At 47.7% G+C, this 23,110-nt stretch overlaps 1 protein-coding gene across 3 annotated transcripts in view; it reads left to right on the top strand.

Moving 5' to 3' along the window:
- GABBR2 (gamma-aminobutyric acid type B receptor subunit 2) overlaps nucleotides 1-23,110 on the top strand; it is a 363,159-nt gene that overhangs the window by 258,946 nt on the left and 81,103 nt on the right. For all 3 annotated transcript variants that reach the window (XM_082403891.1, XM_082403890.1, XM_082403892.1), the window contains 3 exons: nucleotides 4,814-4,874; nucleotides 17,127-17,207; nucleotides 21,398-21,548. In XM_082403891.1, coding sequence (XP_082260017.1) covers nucleotides 4,814-4,874; nucleotides 17,127-17,207; nucleotides 21,398-21,548 — 293 coding nt within the window. The remainder of the gene's footprint in view (nucleotides 1-4,813; nucleotides 4,875-17,126; nucleotides 17,208-21,397; nucleotides 21,549-23,110) is intronic.

Here is a 23,110-nt window from a genome sequence, read left to right as displayed (position 1 = left end):
AGATTGCTCTCCTTGACATCACAAACATCTCTTTCAGGAAAAAGAAAAATCCTTATAAATTATCCACTTGGGGTTTTACCTTCATTTTATTTGCATTCCAAATCTGCTCATTTCAGAGGGAGATTTACTACAGGGAACCGGCTACAAGTTTGTTGGAAGGGATGGAGGAGCAAATCAGGTAGGCGCTGTCACCAGAGAGAAGTGTTTACAGAAAATGGCCAAGCCCCTTGGGCTGCAGGAGCAATAAGAGGAATGGTGTTGCCATTGCCTCTGACATGCCTGAAGTGCTTTCTGTTTTCTTGACTGCATGCTGATTGGTAATGGATTCTAACTTCCGAGGAGTGTATAAGTAAGTGACCACAGAACAGATTTGGAATGCAAATAAAATAATGGAGACGCAAGCACGCTGGCCTCTGAGGCTCCTGCCACTGCTGTTTCTGCCACTGTAGGGACCCCAGCACTGGCTACTGAGCAGTTATCCCAAGCCCCACTGCACACACTGAGAGTGCAGGGCTGCTGGGGCCCATGGACACCTGCAGTCTCTCAGCTCCTGCTGCTGCAACCAAAGCAGAAAAAAAAAAAATAGCTTTTCCCTTCTGCACACTTTCTAATCCCACATGAATGCTTCTCATTAGCAGAACCTAAATGGAAACCAGCTGGCAGGGGATTCTGGGAAGTATGGTTTCCAGGCTGTGGGCCCCTGCAACACAGAGGAGGACACAGAAGAGTGAGTGTGGACTGTGAACCAAAAGACAGATATCAGCCACCACCCCGGCCAGAGTTATCAAACTCCACTGCTTTGGAGTGTAATGCATCACATGGATTGGGCTCAAGTGGATGTAATCATCCTCGGTTACAGCCCTGGATCGCACACGGCAAAAGCTTAAGGAGAAAAAAAAAAAAAAAACCTTAAGAAGAGTCACGCATTTATATATACATAAAGAATATGTGTGTGGGAGAAAAGCAAAAAGTAATCCCTGCTCAAGCTGGGGTTTTAGGAACCGAAGTCAGCCCAGCTCCCCTAGCTGAGATGCCAGGCCACAGCGAAACCAAAGAGTCTAGTTGCCGTGTGGGCCTCACTGGGAATCCATTGCCTCTGTTCCCACCGCCTTATCCCTCAGGCTCCTTCGGGTTGTGTAAAAGAGATAGTTCCAGTGATCTTTGATGGCAGGTGTCTTAGGCCAGTTTACCCACGAAACAGACTCTGAGACAAAGATTCACATACAGGAAGTTTATCAGGGAGGCTCTCAGGAACAAAACACGAAGGGAGGAAGCGAAGCAGGATCAGGCAGAGGGATGAGTTGAATTGGGCACAGCTGCAGTCACGGCCTCAGCCACCCCATGGGGACCTCTGGAGCCCACGGTCCTTCACAGCTGTCCTGAATTGAGGCAAGGGGGCTCAAACTACTGTGTCCCTTCACACTGACCACTGGATGTAGGCTGCCCCCAAGGAGGGACATAACCTTAACTGGCACCCTTTGGGCAACCCAACAGCAGCCAAGATGCTGGGGAAGTAAGTGTCTCCATCCTGAAGGAGGCATCTGGTTGCCTACCATGGTGCCCACCCCCCCCAGGATGGTAGTAGTGGAAGGGAAGCGTCTGCTGCTCAGGCCACAGTGCTCAGCCACCTTGGCGATGAACTCTGAGCTGGCTAGAGAGAGGGTGTGACCACCACCCTAGCCTAAGCCTCTGTCACCTCACACCTGGATTACCAGCTGCCTAAGCCTCCCAGGTCTCTATTCCCATTTTCTGACAGCCAGAGCAATCTTCTCAAATCTTAAATCAGATCATATTGCTGCTTTGTTTAGCCCCCCACCCTCATGGCTCTTCACTGCCCTTAGCATCCCCTCCAGAGCCCTGTCAGGGCCCCCAGGCCCCACCTACCTGCCCGCTCCCTCACTACGCTCCGCCTGCTGGCCCTTTCTGTTCTTTCCCACCTGAGGGCTTTTGTCCTGGCCTTTCCTTCTGCCTGGAGTAGCTGCTTCTTGCTGTGCAGGGCTCAGCTCTTATGTCACCTCTGCAGTGAGGTCTTTCCTGACCACACAGTAAATTCACTCCTCTTGTCCAGGCACTCCCTTTTGATTTTCTTCACAGCACTCTTCACTAAATGAAATCATCTCATTCATTTTTTGGTGAACATGTTTTGCCTGTCTCTCCTAATCAAATACAAAGCTTTCTGAGAGCAGGAATCAGCACCTAAAAGAGGACCGGCCCAGGGCAGGTAAATATTTATGGAATGTCGTGCTAACATCTGCTAACATGGAGGCCATCCATCAGGCAGAATTTCATGAAAATCGCCTGATTGGCTTATGACCTTCCTCGCTGGTGTCCAGTCCTATCGACGTTGACTTGGCTGGGGTGGTAGTCCCCATCCAGTCAGCCATGCTCAAGGTTGCAGAGTTGGCGTCATCTACCCAACCCAAGAGATGCCGTGGTCACAACCTCAGGAAAGACTCACGTGTCAAATCCTCCTCAGAAGGGGGCTCCACAGAGCTTCTCCGCTCTTCCCTGGTGCAGAGCCTCGATATAGCCAGTAACCCATCTGCTTGTCCGTGCTACTCTCAGTTACCACAGTCACAGGCCTCTCATCTTTCTCTCTTTGGCTGAACACGTAGTGGCCCGTGTGGTTTGGGAACTCAGTCACTTGGGGGCTGATGTTTCTGAGCGGTGAAGCCACCTTGGATTAGGGCCCAACAGTTTACCCCTTTGCCAGCTGAAATCATGTGATGTTGAAAATCTCTTCTCAAAGGTTGGAAAGCTTCCTGGTGCTTGAAATCTTTTTTATTTCAGCTCTCTGCTATTAAATGTGTTTAAGTAAAAATTACTGGTGCCATTTACTGAGTGCCCGTTGAAGACCAGGAGCTGTGCTAGGTCCCTAACTCTGGTGTTCAGGAACTTGCCCAAGGGGGCCCTGAACCCAGCTTTGTGATACTCAGATGCTGGCCTCCTCCCACTGCAGTACCTGAAAAATTAAGGAGATAGGAGGAGCTACTGTGAGTAAAAATAGCTACTGTGAGAAAAGTAAAATATGACAGGTCTTACTTCAAAGATGAACTAATGAGTTTTAAAAAGTAAAGGAGAAAGGAAAAAAAACCCAAAAAGTAAAGGGAGATTCTTTCTCACCCCAGCCCTGTATTCCACTCCAGTATTAGTCCATCCACTCTTTGAATACCATTCAATATATTTTTTTAATTTAACTAATAAAGATTCTGCAGAATTGTCCACATTTTATATCTAGAAGTCTTTGGAGTTCTTCAAAGCTTGGCAGGAGATGGGTGAATTAGTTAGATCTCCACTTTTGTCAAACAAAGAAATGTCCTGCGGACCAATATCTGCATCTTTTCCACCTATGCAAAGTGGTCCGTTCGCATAAAAGTGATCCTTTGGAAGATGTTCTGTGTTTTTTAATCATCACTAGAAATAAAATCACAGCTCCTGTCTCACCTTACATTGAAGTGTTTTCACACTCCAGGGAATTGCTTACTGTCAACTGAATATAGAATTCGATGGGTGTTAGTTTCAAACTGATACTACTCGCAGCTGTCTTCAGGATCTCAAAAAGGTGTCAAAGTGGCCTTAGAAGGTATTTCTCATTCTGAGAACAGGTTGAATGATTCTCTTTGTTCCAAAAGCCTCAGGGCCTCAGACTTTGGATTTCCATCAAGGGAAGATAGGTACTTTCTGGCACTTTCTCTTGAGAATTGAATGGAATCTGTGGTGTTGTCTTTGCTATTACCTGATGATGCAAGAGCGTAACTGCGCTCATAAAGCAGTGTACCTTTAAGACAATTTATTTTCCTAGTTTCACATTAATGGAAAGAAAGGATGAAATTTATTTCTGGATCAGAAACAACATGCTGTAGTGAAATTGCATGGGCATTAAAATCAAACTTGGATTTGAATCCAGCAGCCTCACTTACAATGACCTTGGCATAACCTCCCTCAATCTCAGTTTCTTCATCTGTAAAATCAGGATCATCCTCCTTTCCACTCAAGCTTGTCATAAAGATTCATTGATATAACCTGCATCAATTTCCTTACATGGATGCAGAATTTTAGGTGGACCGTAAATAGGCAAGGAAAGACCACATCCCCTCTTTATGTTCCTTGTTTATTTAGCCCAGCATATGGAAACTGGGTATCAGCCAGCAAGGCAGATGCAGCAGATGATGCTGTCTTTAGCCCCCGGGGTCCCTAATGAGGGGTGCTCAGCTGCCTGTGACACTAGTCAGGTTTCACTGGCTCAAGAAGCTTAATTTTTCGCTGCCCTATAGCCCAGTTATATTTGGGACTGACGTCACCCCTCAGGAAGAACTTAACAAAAACATTCTCTGTCCTTAATAAGGAATACTAACGGACCTCTAGCCCCCTTCTGGTCCTGCAGCCAAACAACCTCGGCAAAGCCCCACATTTTTATGGGTGGGGCACGGGAGCAGAGGCAGGGCCAGGCTCCAAGTGCTTCTTCGTCTCTTCCTCCATCTCTCCAACACCCTGGAAGACCTTGTCCTGGGATAATGCAGGGCACATGGGTGTTTAATAAATAGTCATGATGATAATGATGATGCATATCTGGGCTTTAATTTACATGTGTTGGTTCCATTATTGATTTTATGCTCCTCAAATTATCCAGATAAAGTCACAACCAGTTTAAAAACAATTAGTTTAATTTTGCATCCATGGTCCAGCGGGAGTCTATTCTTTCTCCAATAATAATAATCACATTGTACAATTAATGAATTTCAGTTGAGATCAGTAGTGTTTGGGCTAATATGGCATTTCTTCTTTGTTCTTCTTTGTTTTGTTTTCTATTTAGGGCCAAGTTGTGTTCCGGAACGGGGAGAGAATGGGGACCATTAAATTTACTCAATTTCAAGGTAGGCTTTTTGATGCTTATTCTTTCTAATTAATGAATTCTATATTCAAGGATGTTCTGTTTATGCAATAAAATACATCAAAAGAAATGAAAGTACGATGTTCCAGATAAGAGAAAGAGTCAATAGAAAACACTTCTCTATGAAAACATTAGCTTCAACTTATTTAGAATATTTTTTCTCAACTGCATTATTTCTCAGGCCTATTCAGCCTTTCCACATGACTCAGGCTTATTGAAAGTATGGGGCGTGGCAGTTAAGTCAATGCCAGTATTCTGAGGAATCTTGCATTGTTTTAGTTTTTGATTATAGAAATTTTCAAATAGACCATAAAGTCGAGAGAATTGCATAATGAACCCCATGTACCCATTACCCGGCTTCAACTGTTTTCACCATTTTGCCAATCTTGCTTTATCTTGACTCACTCCATCCCCCACCCCCTTTTTTTGCTGTAATGTTTTAAAGCAGCTCCCAGACATTATCTCATTTCAATCTATAAATACTGCAGTATGCATTTCTACTAGATAAGGACTTTTTAAAAACATGACAATACTATTATTGCACCTTAAACATTTAAGAAGTTTTAATATGCTTTATTCTGAGACTATGTTGATCATCTAATTATCTCTAAAATGACTCTATAGTTGGTTTGTTGGGGAGCCTACACAAGGTCCACTCATTGCATCTGGTTGATGTGTCTCTTTAGTCCCTTTTAATTTATAATTGTCCCACACACACTATTTACAGACCATTTGGTTTTTTAAGAAACCAGATCGTTTGTCAGACTTTTCTTCTGTCAGATTTGGAAGGGACCTCAGCAACCATTTAGACCACATTCCTCATGTGATGAGGAGGAAACGGAGGCCCAGAGAGGGACAGTGGCTTGTCAGAGCCCACAGGGCATCTGTGAGGAGCAGGGCTGGGTGTTCTGCCTGGAGGAACTTCGGTTCGGCCGGTATGGTCATTAGCAGGGTTGTTAGCCAGAACCATGAGACGGACCTTTCATTAATGCAGTGTTTTTCAGTATCTGGATGTTTCTAGAAAATCCAGAAACAAGAGCAGAGCCTTCTGTGTCCACTCACTTTGAGCAGATCCCAGAGTCATCCAGGGGAAGGCAAGAAATGAAATCGAGTTATTTAGATTCATTCAGACAAATCCCAACCAGATGCAGATCAGCCAGGAGAGGTGTTCTCCGGTACTATGGCTCCATAATGCAATCTTGTAGATTTACCCATTTGTCTTCCTGTGGCAGGTAATTGAAATGCATGTCAGCTCTCTGGTGTGCACAAAAGATGTAATTTTAGGCAAACATAATTATTTTCCCATTTGTTAAGTCTTACTTCTTCATTGGCTGAACAAAGTAAGCATCTTGGCAAAAATACTTTTTTTTGAGTGATTGCAACTAAATTCTCTTGTCACATTTCCAGTTCTCAAATTATATCATTCTGGGAGAATATTTTGTAAATTATTGATTGGCCAATCACAGCTACAAATGCATGCCAATTTTATTGCCTTTTTTTTTTCTGAATGTTAGGATTAGACACCAACTCCAGTGACTGGTTTTAGGCATTTATAAGGAAAGCAGTGTAGCAAACAGTAGTTCAGAGGTGGGTTTGAAACCACCTGAGCTCAAGTCACTGTGGAACATTAGGCAAGTGACTCACCTCTCTGAGCCTCGATGTCCTCATCTGTAAAATAGGGATATGATCCTCCCTACCTTCTCGGGATGGGGGAAGAACTAGATGAGATAACACAGAGAAATGTGCATATATTTCTTGCTCAGCAAGTAGTAGCAATTATGATTAGCATTTAGTCAAAAATTATGATACTTTTCTGGGGCAAATCCACCTTTTCTTGGTGTGTTGAAACCCTCGGGTACCTTTTTGTCTGCCTACTCTTATAGCTGCTCCCAACACTTAATGACATGTAGGGTGTCACATGGGGCAGGGCCTTAGAGATGATCTCATCCCACTGCTTCATGGTATAAGTGGAGAAACTGAGGCCCAGGGAAGGGAGGTGTTCCTCCCAGGGACACTCAGCTGGCTGGTGGCAGAGAAGTGACTGGACCTTGACATTCCCCAAGTGCCAGCCTTTGCGTGTTCACATGTACACCTGTGCCTGAGTGTCCTTCCTTTGCCACTTCTGTGTCCAGCGTTTATTGACTGTCAGAGCTGGGCCTCGCACATACTCCTGTTTACATGTTTTTAAAACAGACATTGATCCTGTTGGCAGAGGGATGCTGTGCTGAGGGCATATTCTTATCAGCACAACAGTTAGTTTTCCAAATTCAGAGGGTCTCAGAGGTACCTTGCTGCCAAGATGCAGGGGCATTGATTTATTGAGTGGCTGTCCAGGCTGGAAGGGCTCCTGGTTGTCATCTTATTTCAGAGGGGAAACTGAGGCTCAGACACGGAAAGGGACTTGCTGTGGGATAGCAAGTTCATTCCTTTCCTTCTCTGGGCTCATGGTTCACCTCCAAGAGAGGCTGGTCTTCTGTCTTCTGGGACCTTCCCGGAATTTACCCAGAGGATGGGCCTGCCCCCCACTTTGGGGTTACTAGATCCTAAATTGCCTCATGCCATTGACTTCGAAAAAGGCTTCTAAATGGGGTCACCATGCTGTTTTCTGCTGTGCCCTTCAAGCCCTCTCTCTCTCTCCCTCACCTGCTGCCCTCTTTTAAGAAGGGATGGTGGAACAGCAGAGCTGACTCACAAACAGCCAGCCCCAGCAGTGGGGCTCCCTTTGCAGGGTCTGCTCCTGGACTTACACCCAGGCTTTCTCAGTGCTCGCTGGCAGGATCTTGGAAGTTGGCCCATTCCACCATCCCTCTGAAGACCATGAAAGATGCTTTTTTGGCTTCTTGTTTGTAAGGTTCCTGGTGCCTTCTAAACCCTTTTATCTGTAGTAGAGGAAGCATTTTGTAGGAGGCTCTGTTACCTTCTTTGTAAAACTAAAACACAAATTAGTTGGAAATGGGAGGCAGTTTGGAGAAGAAGACTAAAAGGGGAGCCAGGAATCCATGGTCCTGTTCTACTTTTTGATTCCAGAGTTGTAGGATTTGTATCACAAGAGCCTGGCACTCAGTAGACCCCTGGTACAAGTTTATTAAATTAATTTGGAGGCAAAAGACCTGGATTCAAGCCCTTGCTCTGAAGTTTACCAGCAGTGTGACCCTGGGCAAGTCACTTTATCTCCCTAAGCCTCAATTTCCTCCTCTGGAAAATGGGGTGACACTAATGCCAACCCTGCCTGTCCCCTGGGGCTGGGCCAAATGACATTTTGCTCTATAAACTCTGGGTGCTAGGAAGCTAGTCCCATTACTAGCATGCTACCTGGTTCCTGGCTGGCTCTTGGTAAATGTTTACTGAATTGGTGAGTGATCCGGCTCAAGGAAATTTGAGAGCATGCTCATTTACTCCTGGTTTCCAGTGGCTTGAGTTTCCAAAGGCAGAATGTCTGACAAACAGCAGTTAGTCTTGACAACAGAAATGTGAACTGAAGCTACTTCACGATGGTGGCCATTGTTGTTCCAGGCTGGAGAAATGACCTTTTTTGCAAACTTAGGAATGCTGGATAGACAGAACTACTCTAAAATAATGTGTCAGGGCTAGCCCCATGGTCCCTTTTGAGGCTGAGGCATTTTGTATCCAGAGAGGGTTTCAGAGGCCTAAACATGACCCTTCCTCACTCCCAGCTTCCCTCCATTTACTCTGTTTTCAAGGCTTCCCAGAGCCCTTACCTCCCAAAAGAACAATCCTAGGAGGTAGGTGTGGCAGATGCCATCAGCGTCCCACCTGTAGTCCCTGAGCATCCATGGTTCCAAACAAGCATCTTATTAAGAACACCTACACCTTTCACCCTGTGCAAGGAACAGGACAGATATTCAGGGAGTTAATGCTTCCAGGGCAGCCCTGAGCCAGGGATGGATGAGAAGTGGAGGATGAATCCCCCAGCATCCTTTCCACTTGGGTGGAAACTTCCAAGAATTCCAAGGTATGTTCTGCTCTGTCTCCAGAGGTCCCCATGGGATTGAGCCTCACTTGGCCTCTCAGAAACCTGCTTATTAATGCACCTTGCCCTGGCTCCCTTGCCTTCTCTGTCTCACCTCCCCACACCCCTATCAGTGTGTTCAAGGGTCACCTCCCAAATAAATTACATGCTTTCTTACTCTTGGCTCAGGCACCCTTCTGAGGGACCCACCCATGGCAGTAGGTAAGGTAGGTATTAGCATCCCATCGGACACACACCTTGGGTGCAGTGGACCTAACCCCCTTACAACTCCAAGTTCAGCACCCCTCCCCCATGCCATCACTGACTTGCACCAAACCACGTGTAGATGAGGATGAATGCTAGGGAATTGGCTTTTTTTTTTTTCCCCTTGAGAGAAAAAAGAATCCATGTTACTAACGAAGTCTAAACATGGCTCAGAATTTGCAGCAGGAAAGGAAGTTGAGTGAAGCCATGATTAGAGCCTTGTTTATGCTGTTCTTGGTGAAATCTCAGCATCTGCTGCTCTAACTCACCGTCCCTGCTTTCATTAGGCCTGTTTGTAAGAATCGCGGTAAATGATAATCTGCTTGAATTTGGACTGCTTCTGTGCAGCATAAAGGACTCAAACTTTGGAATTTTATACTTCGCCACCTGATTTGAAGGGATGGGGTCTTCCACCGCTCTAACAACATAATTGTCATTCAGAAGGTACCTAGTGAAGTGTAGGTTTGTCCTCCCCATTGGCACACATTAATTACCGTTTGGTCTTCGGGGTAACAGATACGGTTCTATGCAGTGCGCATTTCCTGAGCATCTGCCAGGCGCCTTACCAAGTCCTCTGGGGAAGCCAAGTTGAATAAGCCTCTGCCCCCGCCACTCCCCACAGGGGCTTCATAATCTCTCTGGCCAAGTGCCAGTGCCTATAAAAGCAGGAAGATAATTTCCCAGAACCTACTAGAAAATTTTTGGAGCTAGTTTGACTCTAGTTTGAGACTCTTAAGGCTGATTTTTAATATCCTTTTCCTTCTGTTAAGGCATATATTATAGCTCTCTTCACTAAGCCGTGGGTCTGGAAAGGCCAGTTTTTTGGACTGCCACTCGACTTGATGTTAAGAGTGGAGACATAGTCCACTAAACTGTAAGTTACACCAGAAGGGTTGTGGGTCAGCAGGAATGGAAGGGCACACGTGAATATAGGCTCTTTCAGGCTGGAAGTCTGACCCTGACCTTGATACCTCCCAGCCCCCATGATCCAGGGCTTACCTTTCAGGGAGCTCAAGGAAGATGGCTTGGAAGACAGAATTATTTAGCAGACCTTGTCTTTCATTGAGCCATAGATTCTCCATGTTGAAGGCAACCCTGACTTTCCTTTACAGCATTGCCTCTACTTGAATGCCTCCAATGATGGGGAACTCACCTCCTCTCATGTGGAAAGTATGTGAGCTTCGAAGCAGACATGCCTAATCATTGCTAGCCAGACACTGTGGCTTAATCTCTCTGAGACATCATTTCAGCACTTTTTAATATTATTTTTATTTTTTTGAAAGTAAGTTTAAAGACACTCTACATTAGCTTATTTTATTTATTTATTTATTTTGGCCGCGCCATGCAGCATGTGGGATCTTAGTTCCCCAACCAGGGATGGAACTCCTGCCCCCTGCATTGGAAGTGTGGAGTCCTAACCACTGGACTGCCAGGGAAGTCCCTCAGCACTTATTTTAAAATAGTGAAATGGGACTTCCCTGGCGGTCCAGTGGTTAAGACTCCGCACTTCCAATGCAGGGGACGCGGGTTCGATCCCTGGTCGGGGTACTAAGATCCCACATGCTGCGCACTGCAGCCAAAAAATTAAAAATAACATAAATAAAATAGTGAAATAAAAGGTGATTGTTTTCCTTGCTTGAGAGTGATGGTGAGACTCCAATGACCTGAGGCTATGAATGAGCCTGGCTCAGTGACTAGCACAGAGAAGAGCTGTGACAGCTGTTGGCTTCCTGCTCCTCTCTTGGGCACTCTTCACAATGATACCAGATTTACCCCCTCCAGAATTTCTTGAGCAAAGTGCCATCTTACTTCCTCAGGACACACGTCACACTCCTCATTTCATGGAACGTTGTTATCACTGGTCCATGAAAGCCCCTCTTGTTTGTTTGTTTATACCTTTATTTCCCTCATATTCTCATATGCCACTCCTGCCTCTCCCCAAGAATGGCAAACATTCTAAGTGTTTAATGCAGATATTGTGTTTGTATGTGTCCTTGCTAAATGTGTATTGCTGTTTTGTGTGCATATTTTGAATTTGCATCGACATAACTGGATTACATACTTGTTCTGCTTTTTTTTCAAGCAAAAGTTTGGGCTTTTGAAGTTTCACAACGGTCATTTCCTGGCACCTGCACGCCAGCACTTTGTTTTTAAGATACCTCCATGTTGCTGTGTCTACATCTAGGCTGTGGCTCTCACTGCTCACTCCACGGGATGTACGCCTCCACTCTCCCAGTGACAGCCACTCAGGTCACCTACAACTCCCTGTCTCCAAACATAATGAGTGTCCTTGTACATGTCCCCTTATGAACCCAGCTGGGTATTTCTTTAGGACAAATCCCCATGAGCTGAATTGTTGGGTCGGAAGGTGTGTCAACACCCAACATGCCTAAAATTTGCCAGACGGCTCTTGGGAATGCCCATACCCATCTCCACTCCCACCAGCGTGAGGAGTCCCGTGTCCCTACCTCCCACCCACAGTTGGTGTTTCCCAGCTCTCTCATTTTTTGCCAACCTAAAGATACAAAGTAATATTATACTGTGGTTTTGAATGTCATTTCTCTGGTTACTGATGAGTTTGGACATTTCTTCCTGTGCTTGTCCGCCATTTGTTAATTGTCGGTTCTGATCCTTTGACCACTTTTATTTTGAGGATATTGTCTTTTTCTTGGTGATTTGTAAGAATTCCTTACATAATCTAGGTTTCAGTCCCTTGCTGGCTTTAGGCTTTGCAAACATCGTCTCCCATTCGGTTACTTGTCTCTAAACTTAAAGTCCCTGGTGAACGGAAGTTCTTAATTTTGATGTGCTATTTTTTTTTTCTTTCTTTTTTTGATCCTATGGTTTGGGCTTTTGAAGTTTCACAACGGTCATTTCCTGGCATCTGCCCGCCAGGTCCTAGCTGGGTACAGGGGGTACTGAGATGGGTAAGACACAGCCCCTCCCCTCAGGGAGCCCCCTGGTTCAGTGGGGAGCAGACACAGGACCCCAACTGAGTGTGATACGTCATTCAGAGGAGAGGTGCTCGGCTCCACCTGGCAGATTCTAGGAAGGCTACCTGGGAGAGGCGGCATCCAAGATGAATTCTAAAGAACCAGTGGGAGTTAGCCAAGAGGAAGAGAGAAAAGGTGTTCTAGGTGCAAATAGCTTATTGTATCTGTATGTGTTCTGTGTCCCCTTGGGTATTCAGCTTTTGCCCTGAGCCAGTTTGCCTATAAGTCACTGGACAGATCTACCCTTGGCAGGATTATTATACTCCTGGGGCATTTGGCCACTGTCCACCTAGTCTGCTAAAAATCTCAAAACAAAGGTCAGTGAAGTTAACTTATTGAAAATGCGGCAGTGGCGTACTGTTTGTGGATAGAGACGAGTGTGAGGGAGAATCCAGGCCAAGGGAGCACAGTCGCTCTCTGCTTGATGATGCTGAGAGGTGCTGCTCAGACCTGTTTCCACCCAGTGGGAGGAGAGTGACCATCTAGGGCCTGTCCACAGGGGCAGGGTGGGTGAGGGGAGTGAAAAATCACTTCCTGGGGAATGGCTGGCCAGCCTGGAGAAAAGCAGAATCAAGGCCCGAAATCAAAATCGCAGTGTTCCCATCTCTGAAGCACGGCCAGGAGCAGGAGTTGCTGTGATGTGTGGCCCCCAGGCGGAGCTAGGACTGTGAGGGCAAGTCTCAGAGAGCAGACTTTAGCTTGGAGTGAGGAAGACCCTTCAAAGCAGTTGCAGAATCATGGAACGAGAGCTGGAGGGCACAGAGATTTCCCCGTCTAGCCCACTTGTTTTATCAAGACCCAGGCAGAGGATGGCACTTCCCTGGGGCTCCTTACTGAGGAGATGGCAAAACCAAGACCCATTCCAGGGGCCCTGTCCTCCAGCCAGAGCTCTTTCCTTTCCCTGAGTCTGGGATTTTGTTAGGGAGTCCTAGAATGGAGTAATTTTATAGAATCTTTGATGTTCATTGAGCCAAGGTTGTCTTTTGTTTTACACCTCAGAGTTTTACATTTCTGTATGTTTGCAACAACAATTAAACTGTAAAAGACATGCATACTCCCGTCAATGCAGACCTAGAGTCAGTTGAGGAAGGATGAGCATTTGGGGGTGAGGGGAGTAGAGCCCAGGAAGCAGGGTGTGGGGACCAGCTGCAGCAGGAGGTTGGTGACCCTACATCCAGCTCTCCCACCCAGGGGTTGTGATACGGGAGGGAGGCAGGACCGCCCTGTGATTGAAGCAGTTCCCCAGCCCCGTCTCAAGGATGCTGTCAGGCCCACAGCCAGGGAGTATTTTCAGACTGGACTTTTTTGGCAGCCTAATTTTCACCAATAGGACTTATTTTCTTTATGTATCATCCAAATCCAAAGTTGGAAATAAAGAAAAAGAAAGAATGCACTTTTTTAAGAGAATCCTTTTTTTTCTTTTCTTTTTTTTTTTTTGCACCACAACAAGGAACAAGTATTATTCTGCAGGAAAAGGGGCTCTTCGTTTTATAGTATTTTGAGCCTCTGAGAACAGAAAGTGTCAGCGTTGCAGGGTCCTTGGTCTAATCCAGTGGTTTTCAACTCTAGTTATGCGTTAGTCAACTTAGGGAACTTTTAAAAATATGGCCACCCAGGGTTCACTCCTCAGCCCCCCAGAGGTTTTAATATAATGGATCCACGTTGGGACCCAGGCATCTGAATTTTCTAGAAATTCCCCAGGTGGCTCTAGTGCCTGGCCAGGACTGAGAACTATTCAAACCCCTGCGGTGCACTTTGTAGATGGAGAAACTGAGGCCCAGAGAAAGGGAATCATCTGTCCAGGGTCACACGATAAGTCAGTGGCAACCTACAGCAGGGCTAGCGGGGCAGGGAGGGTGGCCAGTGACAGACTCAATGCCACAGCCCCTCTCCCTCTGCTGCCCCCATGAATCCTCTTTCTAGTCTGTCCGCAAATCCCCTGTTCCGCAGTCTTCACGTCTGTATCCAAATAAGTGGTCGATGTTCTTTGCACAACAGAGTTACCAAGGAACCCAAGAGTTAAAAGTTGAAAGTGCCCACCTATCATGGTCACCACCTGGCTGGGCCGTGGGTGAAAGGAAGAACACAGGGGACACCATCCATCCCCTGCAGAGCCAGGAGGGGCCCTGGGCAAAGTGCAGGGAATGCAACCCTATGCTGCCTGGGACCTCAGAAACGAGACTTCAGGTTCCACTCAGGAACTGACCGGCTGGCAGGAATCATAAGGCTTGGGCACACCTAGGGCATGGCTGCAACACAGCTTCTCACATATCACCCATACCTTGAGCCCACAGCAGCTGGGGACGAACAGTACTCAGAGAAGCCTTCCTGGAAGAGGTGGATAGGGTTTGGACATGTTGGTTTGGTAGAGGAAGGGGAAAGCTACCTTCCAAGCAGAGGGACCATTGTGGGGAACAGTGGTAGTAAGAAAACACAAGGAGTGTTTGGGGACCTCACAAGTAGCTCACAGTTACTTTTGTCGTGACTCAAATAACTACAATTTATTGAACACTTACTGTGAGGCCCCAAGCCAGAAACTGCCTATAGTCTCCTCTTTAGTCCTCATAGGCACTCTGAAAGTTGAAATTTTACCGATACAGCCATCCACTCACAGGACACAGGCTAGAAGGGAAATATTACTGGCATATGGGAATAATTTTACCCACCCGGAAGGGCTGGGTGAGGCTGCAGTCACTAAATTACAAGGTCAGAGATTATGAATTATTTTTTAATCTTTGTAATTCTAGCCTTCAGCACAGAGCCTAGAACATAACAGGCACCCAATGTTTATTGAATGAATGAATGAAGTGATTAAACTAAGGGATTTAGTATAAACATCCTTCATCGCCCAGATGTCCAAGGTCAGCTTGGTCAAGGATGAGGACATAAGCTAAGCTTCCTCCACCTACGCTGCTGCTTTTGAGGGATTCTTTATTATGAAATACCTGGGCCTGGCATGCAGTAGGCTGTCGGTAAGTATGGGCTGAATGACCAGCAGCCCTGCTCAGTACGGGTGTGGAAAATGCTCTGAATTTAGAACTAGGGGAGTCAAGTTCAGGCACCCGCTTGGTCGCTGCCCAGCACTTGGCTCTGAGCCTTCACTTAACTGACATGAAGCTCCTCCCTCACCTGTAAACTGGGGTGAATTATGCCTGATTCAAGGTTTGCTATGGAACCCTGAATGCAGGAATGTGTGAAGCCACCCGCCCCACCCAGCCTCCAAGCACTGCCCCCAGGGAGAGATTATGGCAGTTACGGTCATCGCAGGAAGCGGTGCCATGAGATGGACGGCACAGCGGGTGTATGAGTCAGAGGGGCGGGCTGTGTGGCTGGGGGCGTGGTGAGTTGCCAGCCATACCACCTCCTGGCTCCTGATGATTTATTCCGGTCAGCCTGCATATTTCATGTGCTGCCTCCCCACACCAAATAAATAAATCAGGGCCTCCTCCTCTGAGCACTAGGAGCTGATTATGGCTGAGACTTCAAAAGGCCAGAGCAGGGATGCTGGAGCTCCCAGCAGAGTCTGCTGATGTGACATTTAGGAGCTGGGTGACCCCCGCAAGTGACAGACGCCTACACAGCATGAGGCCTCCCAAATGGCAGGGAGACCTTTGCAGGGAGAAGGAAGTGACTTTTACAGCCCTGTTTTCCACCCCACAGTTAAAGGAACGCAGGCAGAAGTGTGGCCTATAGGATCCCCTGTTCCGTTTCCTGAATCCTTGTAAGGAACCAGCAGAGCATCTGCGTCTCTGCAGAGACATTCACTTAGAGCCAGAGGCCCAGCAGGCAGCTCCTCTGGCCACATGCTTGGAATTCCTGCTGCTGTGTCGCTTTATAACCCCTGGGCATTTGAGAACCAGGGTCTGCAGCTCTGGGTACCTGCCTGCCCCACCAGTGGGCAGGTGGGCACTCCTCTCTGTAGTTATTACACTCAGGAGGCACAGGTGGCCTGTGGAACTCAGCCCAGAACTGTCACCTCTCAGGGATCCCATTAAGGCAGCCTCATGTCAGGGAAGAGCACGGCTGTGGGAACAGTCCTGGGTTTGAACCTGGACCCTGCTCTTAGTATCAGTGGGGCTTTGGGCAAAGCCACAACCTGCCTGAGCCTCGGTTTCCTCATCTGTAAAGTGGGACTGAAACCACTTAACTGCACACAACTGTGAGAACTAAACAAGAAAAGACATCTAAAAGTGAATCCCCTTGGCCCCTCCCTGCCCACTCGCCACCTTGTCCAAGACTGCTCTACCCTGGGGGCCCCACTCTCTACTCCCTGCCTTTGGCTCTTTGCCTCTAACCCCACCTTTCCCTGAATCAGCTTCACCTGTCATTAATATTCCCTCACAAGCCTTGAATGGACCCTCTGTTCAAAGGGCTTCTTGTCCCTGTCTTGGTGGCATGTGGCATTGCTGGCCAGCTCCCTTGTGAAACTGTCCCTTTCCTTGGCTTCCAGGATGCCCACTCTGTCCTGGCATCCTGGCCCCTCTTTCCCAGTCTCTGGCAGCGTCTTTGCTCTGCCCACCCCCAGGGCCTGGATGGGGTGGGAAATAGAAATGATGTTCAGTAAGGTGGGAGGCTTACTGCCAGAGGGATGATGTGTTTTTGTCTTCAAGTCTCTAGGGCTCTCCTGGGGCAGGGGGAGCAGAGTGGTCCATGCAGTCCTAGAGGGCAGAGCCAGATGACAGAGGAAAGTTACAGAGAGACCATTCAGCTAATGACCCTGGAAAGACTTGGTAACAGGCAGAGAGTCCAGTTATGGGGGGAGTAGGCTCCCCATCTATACATGTACAGCAAAGGATGGGTGACCAGTTGATGAGACGATGTGAGAGAGTATTTGTTCCAGCCCAGATCAAGGTGGAGGTTTTGTGATTCTACCTGGAAAAGGCACTGGGGAAAGGAAAAGCCTGCAAGAATATAGCCAGAGCCTGTGGGGCAGCAAGAGCTGGGACAGGAGCACCCAGACAAACACAGGACTTGGATCTAACCCGCCACTGTCTCTTGCTCCCCACAGACAGCAGGGAGGTGAAGGTGGGAGAATACAATGCTGTGGCTGACACGCTGGAGATCATCAATGACACCATTAAGTTCCAAGGTAAGGCAGGTGGGCTTCTCAGAGGAGGGGGCCTGCTCAGGTGCTCCCAGGCCTGCATATTGTCTGAGGGCTGTGGATAAGCTCAGAGTCCTTGGCTCTGTGGGGAAGAGGGAACATCCTCTCCTCTCAATCCATGCACTCGCTCACTGAGGACAGGATACCATCACTCACGTGGGAGCTGGGTTCCAGGCCCTGGGATGGGTCACTGGAATTTGCATGGAGTGCTGGCTCTCACCAAAGCATCTGTGTTTAAACTGTTGAATGGCCAGAAGTAATTCTTTTTATGTGTGGCCCAACTAAATTTTGCTGTGTCACCTCCTCAGAAAAGACATGGATGGGCTGGTAATAAGGCCTCTCCACTTGCTGCTCTTCCTGGAAAACCATTCCCTCTCTTCTGCTGGAGAACTTCTCCTCAACATCGAGACCCAGATCAAATGACACCTCCTCTGTTCAGCCTTCCCTGATGCCCCCCAACTGAGTTAACGGCTCTCTTCTCTTTGCTTCCACAGTCTTTTGTCTCTGCTTTACTCATGGCCACTGTCACTTTGCATTGAAATTAGTAGGTTATTGGACCGTGAGCTCCCTGACTGGATCCTATTTGAGTTTAAATTCCTGGCACCAGCCAGGGTCTGGCACATGTTGGGAGCTCAGTGCATATGTGATGAAAAAATAATACATGATTGATCAAGTAAATGAATGAGTGGGTGGGTGAATAAATGAATGAAAGGGTGAGCATATGAGTCAGTGAGGAACTGGGTGGATGGATGGATGCATGTGTGGATGGGTGGATGGGTGGATAGATGGACAGCCTCGTCACAGGGTGGCTGTGGAGGAAGCTGCCATACCCATAGCATCCAGATGCTGTTACTTTGATTCCACTGGGAATGCAAAGAACAGAGAGCTGGCTTTCTGCACCTGGAGTTCCTTCTTAAATCCAAGGCCACCAAAGAAGGCTCTCCCATGAACCATTTGGTTAGATTTTGGATCTAGGGGATTCCACAAAGCTCCAGGTGGCCTCAAAGAGGAGGTGTGGTCTTCACAGTCCCACCTGAGGGAGCTGTCACCAAGCCCGTAGTCACTTATTACCTCATGGAGCCACAGAAAAATTCTGAAAGTGGGTGGGTAAGTCCTGTCATCCCTGTTGTACAGATGAGAAAAGGGATCAGAAAACTCCAAATTCACACGGCCTGTGAGAGGCAAAGTCAGTTCTAACCACGAGAGTCTGATCCCCAAGATAGGGCTATTTGCTCCTGGACGCAGGAGATCTGGGTTTGCTGAATAAGAATTCTGGGTTTACAAATTGAAAGAAAAATTCAAACAGAAAATAAATAAGAGACACAAAACAGAACTGAGAGGAAAAACATAAATAAAAAAACAAAAAACCCAGCCAGGACAATAGCTAGTTATAGTTAGGAAGCACGAGGCCGGGATAACACTGAGGCAGCAGCTGTTCCAGGCTTGTCTCCTGCTTCTCAGGGCTTCCCTGCACCGCCCGGAGGGTGGATAACCAGTCTCTGAACCCAGAGCCAAGCCAGGACACCTGGGCAGAACCCAGCTCTCCTGTCCACACCCTGCCTGGGTTCAACTCTCACCCAGACCCCTGCACCAGCCCCCCATGGGTTTTACCCACCCATCACCAGTCTAACCCCCTCAAGTCCATTCTGCCCTCAGCTGTCATGTCACACTGAAGAGGCCCACACAGTCCCCATTGCTCACAGCGAGGGGCCTCTCCCTGGGGTGGTTTTAAGACCTCCAGGAGGGGACCCCGCCCCACTTCTCTGCCTCCTCTTTCAGGTCTCCCCAGCCAAACTGCTGACATTTCTGCAAATGTGCCGAGACCCCACCATGCCTTCGCCTGTGCTGGGCCGTCCGCCCAGAATGCCCTTTCTTCCATGTCTTCCTAGTAAACAGCCAACTACTTATCTTCCTGTCGAGACTCAGCTCCCACATCATCTCCATTCTGTAGCCTTTCCTGACCCCATCTGGCGGAACTGCACTCGGCTCCCTGCTTCCTGCTCAGGCATCCCTGGGCCTGATGTTCTCACACCACCTGGACCCCATCGCTAGAGGCAGTTTGCATAGTGATTAAGGCACAGGCTTCAGGGCTAGGCAGATCTGGGTTCAAATCTGGCCAGCTTTGCTACTTACTAGCTATAAAAGCCACTTAACACGTAAAAAATATTCCCTCACCCCGTAAAATGGGAGTAATCTTCTCTACCCATGAGACTCTTAGATCAAGTGAGAAAATCTCTATTAAAGTGCTCAGCTCATGGTAAGCATTCAATAAATGTGCTTGCTGCTGCCTTTTTTAAAAAAAACATGGCTAGTGTGTAAGTTCCCTGAGGACAGGAACTGTGTCTTGCTTACCTTTGAACCACTGGTGCCCCACACCAGGCCTGACAGTTGGAAGGTGATTATCAATGATGATGCCCATCATTAATGAGGACGAATGAAGGAAGGATGGTGATGAATGGATGAAGAATGAATGAATGGATTGGGTGGGGAGCAAGAAACAGGACTGCTGCTGTTACTAACACTTCTGATAAGCTGTTACCATTTGGCTTCCATAATGACTTAGCTAAGATGCACGGTGAGAAGGTGCCATTTTGGGGGAAGACAAGGTGGAATAAGAGGAGCTGTTGATTTTCTGAAGTTGTTTCTACACAAACTAGTGGTTATAGTAGTCACATAACCTTTGATCCAAATCTAGCCCCCTTGCTTAGTGCCCAAAGAGGAGCTTATTTCCACCAAGAACTCATGGGCACTCACTCTTGCGTTTGGGATCCAGAAGGTACCTAATGCAGCCCAGGCTATGTGGGGGGAGGGGGGAGGAGGATGGAGAGTAGGAGGAAAAATTTCCAGGTATTGAGCTTTTACTTCTGGAAGCAAGAGATGGTGTTACCTGTATCACCTTGAGTCTGCTTTTGCCCTGACTTTCAGCCCCTGAGGCCACTCTTAATAAGTGTTACTTTGCATGTAAGTGCTTAATGCTTTACATTAATCAAGCCAGCAGGTTTCTAGCTGTTTGGAACCTGACAATTCCCTCTACTGCTTAGATGATTCAGACTCTCTTTATCCACTGAATGTTTCCAAACACATTTGAACTTGCTAGCAGAGTTTTTTAAACAGATGTGCAGGGGAGTTCTCAATCCCTGCCACCACATCTGCCCATCCTCTGCCTGTCTCCTGGGAACGGAGGCATAACCTAGGTTGGCACCCGTGGCACAACTGTGGTGGGGTCATCATGACCCCTGGTGGGTCTCCCAGGTTTGGCCACTCTTGAACATCTGACCGATTCCACACTGGAGGGAAAAGCTCCAAAGTGTCACAATTCCACAGCAGAAACCTGACCTGAAATAGCAGCTGAGAAAAAAGGGATCTGCAAGAAACGAGAGGTGGGCAGGTGAGGAAAGGGTGTCCCTGCATCTTTCCTCCCAAACCAGCCTGTACCTTGGAAATCAGGACAATTTTGCCACCATCCATAAAGATGAGTTTGCTCTGAGGCCCTCAGGTCTCCCCCAGGTACCTGGTGCCCTTGAAGAATGAGCAGGGACATCTTTACAGTCACACAGCGGGATGGGATCCCACAGTTTCTGTCCAGTCTTGGCACAGCAGGGAGGGGAAGGCATGCCAGTAGCTTCTGCCTCCCACAGTAAGTCTTATGAAAATGGAAAACCGGAAAGAGCTTTTATAGCATAATGACCTTGAGGCAGAAAATCCGCAGCCAGAGCACATATATGTCTCCACGGAATTGAGAGGCAAGGTTTCCACCCTGTTGAGGGGTGGCCATTATCATGTGTTGGAGCAAAGTCCTTGAGAGCCCAAGCCAAGTTCCTCACCCCCAAAGGCAACCAGTGGTACCTACTCACAGCACCCAGCCCTGCGCCTTCTAAGCCACTGGTACCTTTGGGGAATAAATGGTGATGGGTTTTCAACATGGTAATTAGACCAAATTCTAGTCTTCTAATGGCGATTAAATGCATCACAAATCCCTTATTGATTCTGTTTAGAGAAAGAAATAAGTCCTGGCTTAGGCTCCCTACTGGCCAACCGCTGGAGCCCGCTCACCCAGTGACGTGTCCTGCACAGTTTGTGCACAGGTGGCGGATGTCAAGGGCATCCAGTCAAGGATGTTCTCGGGGACTGACTGTGCACGGAGCTCAGCTGATGCCTTTTCCTTCATCTTCTAGGATCCGAACCACCAAAAGACAAGACCATCGTCCTGGAACAGCTTCGTAAGATCTCCCTACCTCTCTACAGCATCCTCTCCGCCCTTACCATCCTGGGAATGATCATGGCCAGCGCTTTTCTCTTCTTCAACATCAAGAATCGGAATCAGAAGTAAGCCACTCATGCCCTCCTCTTGGATAGTGCTTTCTGGATAGACAAGCCTCATAGACAAAGTGTAGGAGCATCACATAACACGTTTTCCAGGGCCACAGAAGTTATTAGGGCAGTTTTCCAAAGTGTGCCGCTTAGTCACTGGGATGTCATTAGATGTTTCATGTGAGTGTGTGTGTGCGCGAGCACGCAAACACACACACACACACACACACACACACAGAGGCAGGAGTGCTGCTTGCACAGGAAGTCTGGCTTAAACAAAATTGAAGGGTCCAAGTCCACAGGTCTTCTTGGAATTTTGGCCATGCATGTGCACTGTGTGGTGGTCCAGGAGGAGAAGTATAGAAGCAGAATTCCCCAAACGTCTTTGCCCCACCCACCAGCATCTTCAGGAAGCACTGCCAGAGGGAGATCACTGAGCTCAGTAAGGGCACTTTCCATCCATACAGCATATCACAGCCCAGGAAGCGCCTCCTTCATCATCTCGGTTGACCCTTGAATAACGACCGCAGTTGCACATGAGAGCGCTGGCTCGATGTCGGAGGGCTGGAAGGCCCTGTCCGGGCCCGCACTGCTGCGTGTAGCAGAGCCTATCCCCTGGGTTTCTGGCCTTGATTCCTTTTCCCCCACGCGTGCCCTTCCCTCTCCGGAGGAGAGCAACTCGCTTTCCGAGTTATTCTGGCCAGCCATGGGTAGTACGAGCCACTGCCCCAGGCGGTGGTGTTTGCTGAGCACAGCCAGCTTCTTTGGTTTCCATAGCAAATTCCTGAACCCTGCTCCCTGCCTTGTTGTGGGAGTGGCTGAGCAGGGCTCAGAGTGTGGGCCTTCGCGAGGGCACAGCCTTGGTGCCCCCACAGGCGGCGCAGCTCTACTGTACTGCCCAGAAGACACACAGGGCAACATCCTGGGCTGCAGGGACAAGGGCAATCCCAAGAGAAGAGGTACTTCTCTCTCCCTGCTTGCCAAGGAGGAACTTGGCGGCTCTAGAACTTTTGTTGTCGTTTTGGGGTTTGTTTTCTTTTTGTTTTTGTTTTTGGTAGCAGCTGCTTAGGTCAAACCTGTTTCCTGAAGAACAAAAAGTTGTATTCACCTGTTGTTTTATTTATCACCAATAACACATATATTGCCTCAAAAAAAAAAATTGAAGCAACTCTCATCTACTCCGTACAAACCTTAAGTGATGACCATGCGTGTTAGCACTCGGCACAAGGCTCTGGGCACATGGTCAGCTCTTAATGTTAGATTCCCTTCCTGCAAGCTGCAGTAGTTTTTGTCATAACAACAAGTTGTCCCTGTCGTTAAGACTGTACTCCTTTAATTCCTAACTACCCCCTCTTGGCCTCCTGGGGGGGAATTACCATTACTCTTTCCAAAAGGCTGGCTTCCGTGTGAATTTTTTTTCCCAATAAATTTATTTATTTATTTATTTATTTATTTATTTATTTATTTATTTATTTATTTATGGCTGTGCTGGGTGTTCGTTGCTGTGCGCGGGCTTTCTCTGGTTGCGGTGAGCGGGGGCCGCTCCTTGGCTGCAGCGCGTGGATTTCTCACTGCAG

The sequence above is a fragment of the Balaenoptera borealis genome (genome assembly GCF_965194805.1).
Source record: "Balaenoptera borealis genome assembly, chromosome: 8".
In the NCBI taxonomy this organism is placed as follows: domain Eukaryota; kingdom Metazoa; phylum Chordata; class Mammalia; order Artiodactyla; family Balaenopteridae; genus Balaenoptera; species Balaenoptera borealis.
The sequence above is the reverse complement of the archived record's forward strand: the minus strand, read 5'-3'. Positions and strand labels throughout refer to the sequence as shown.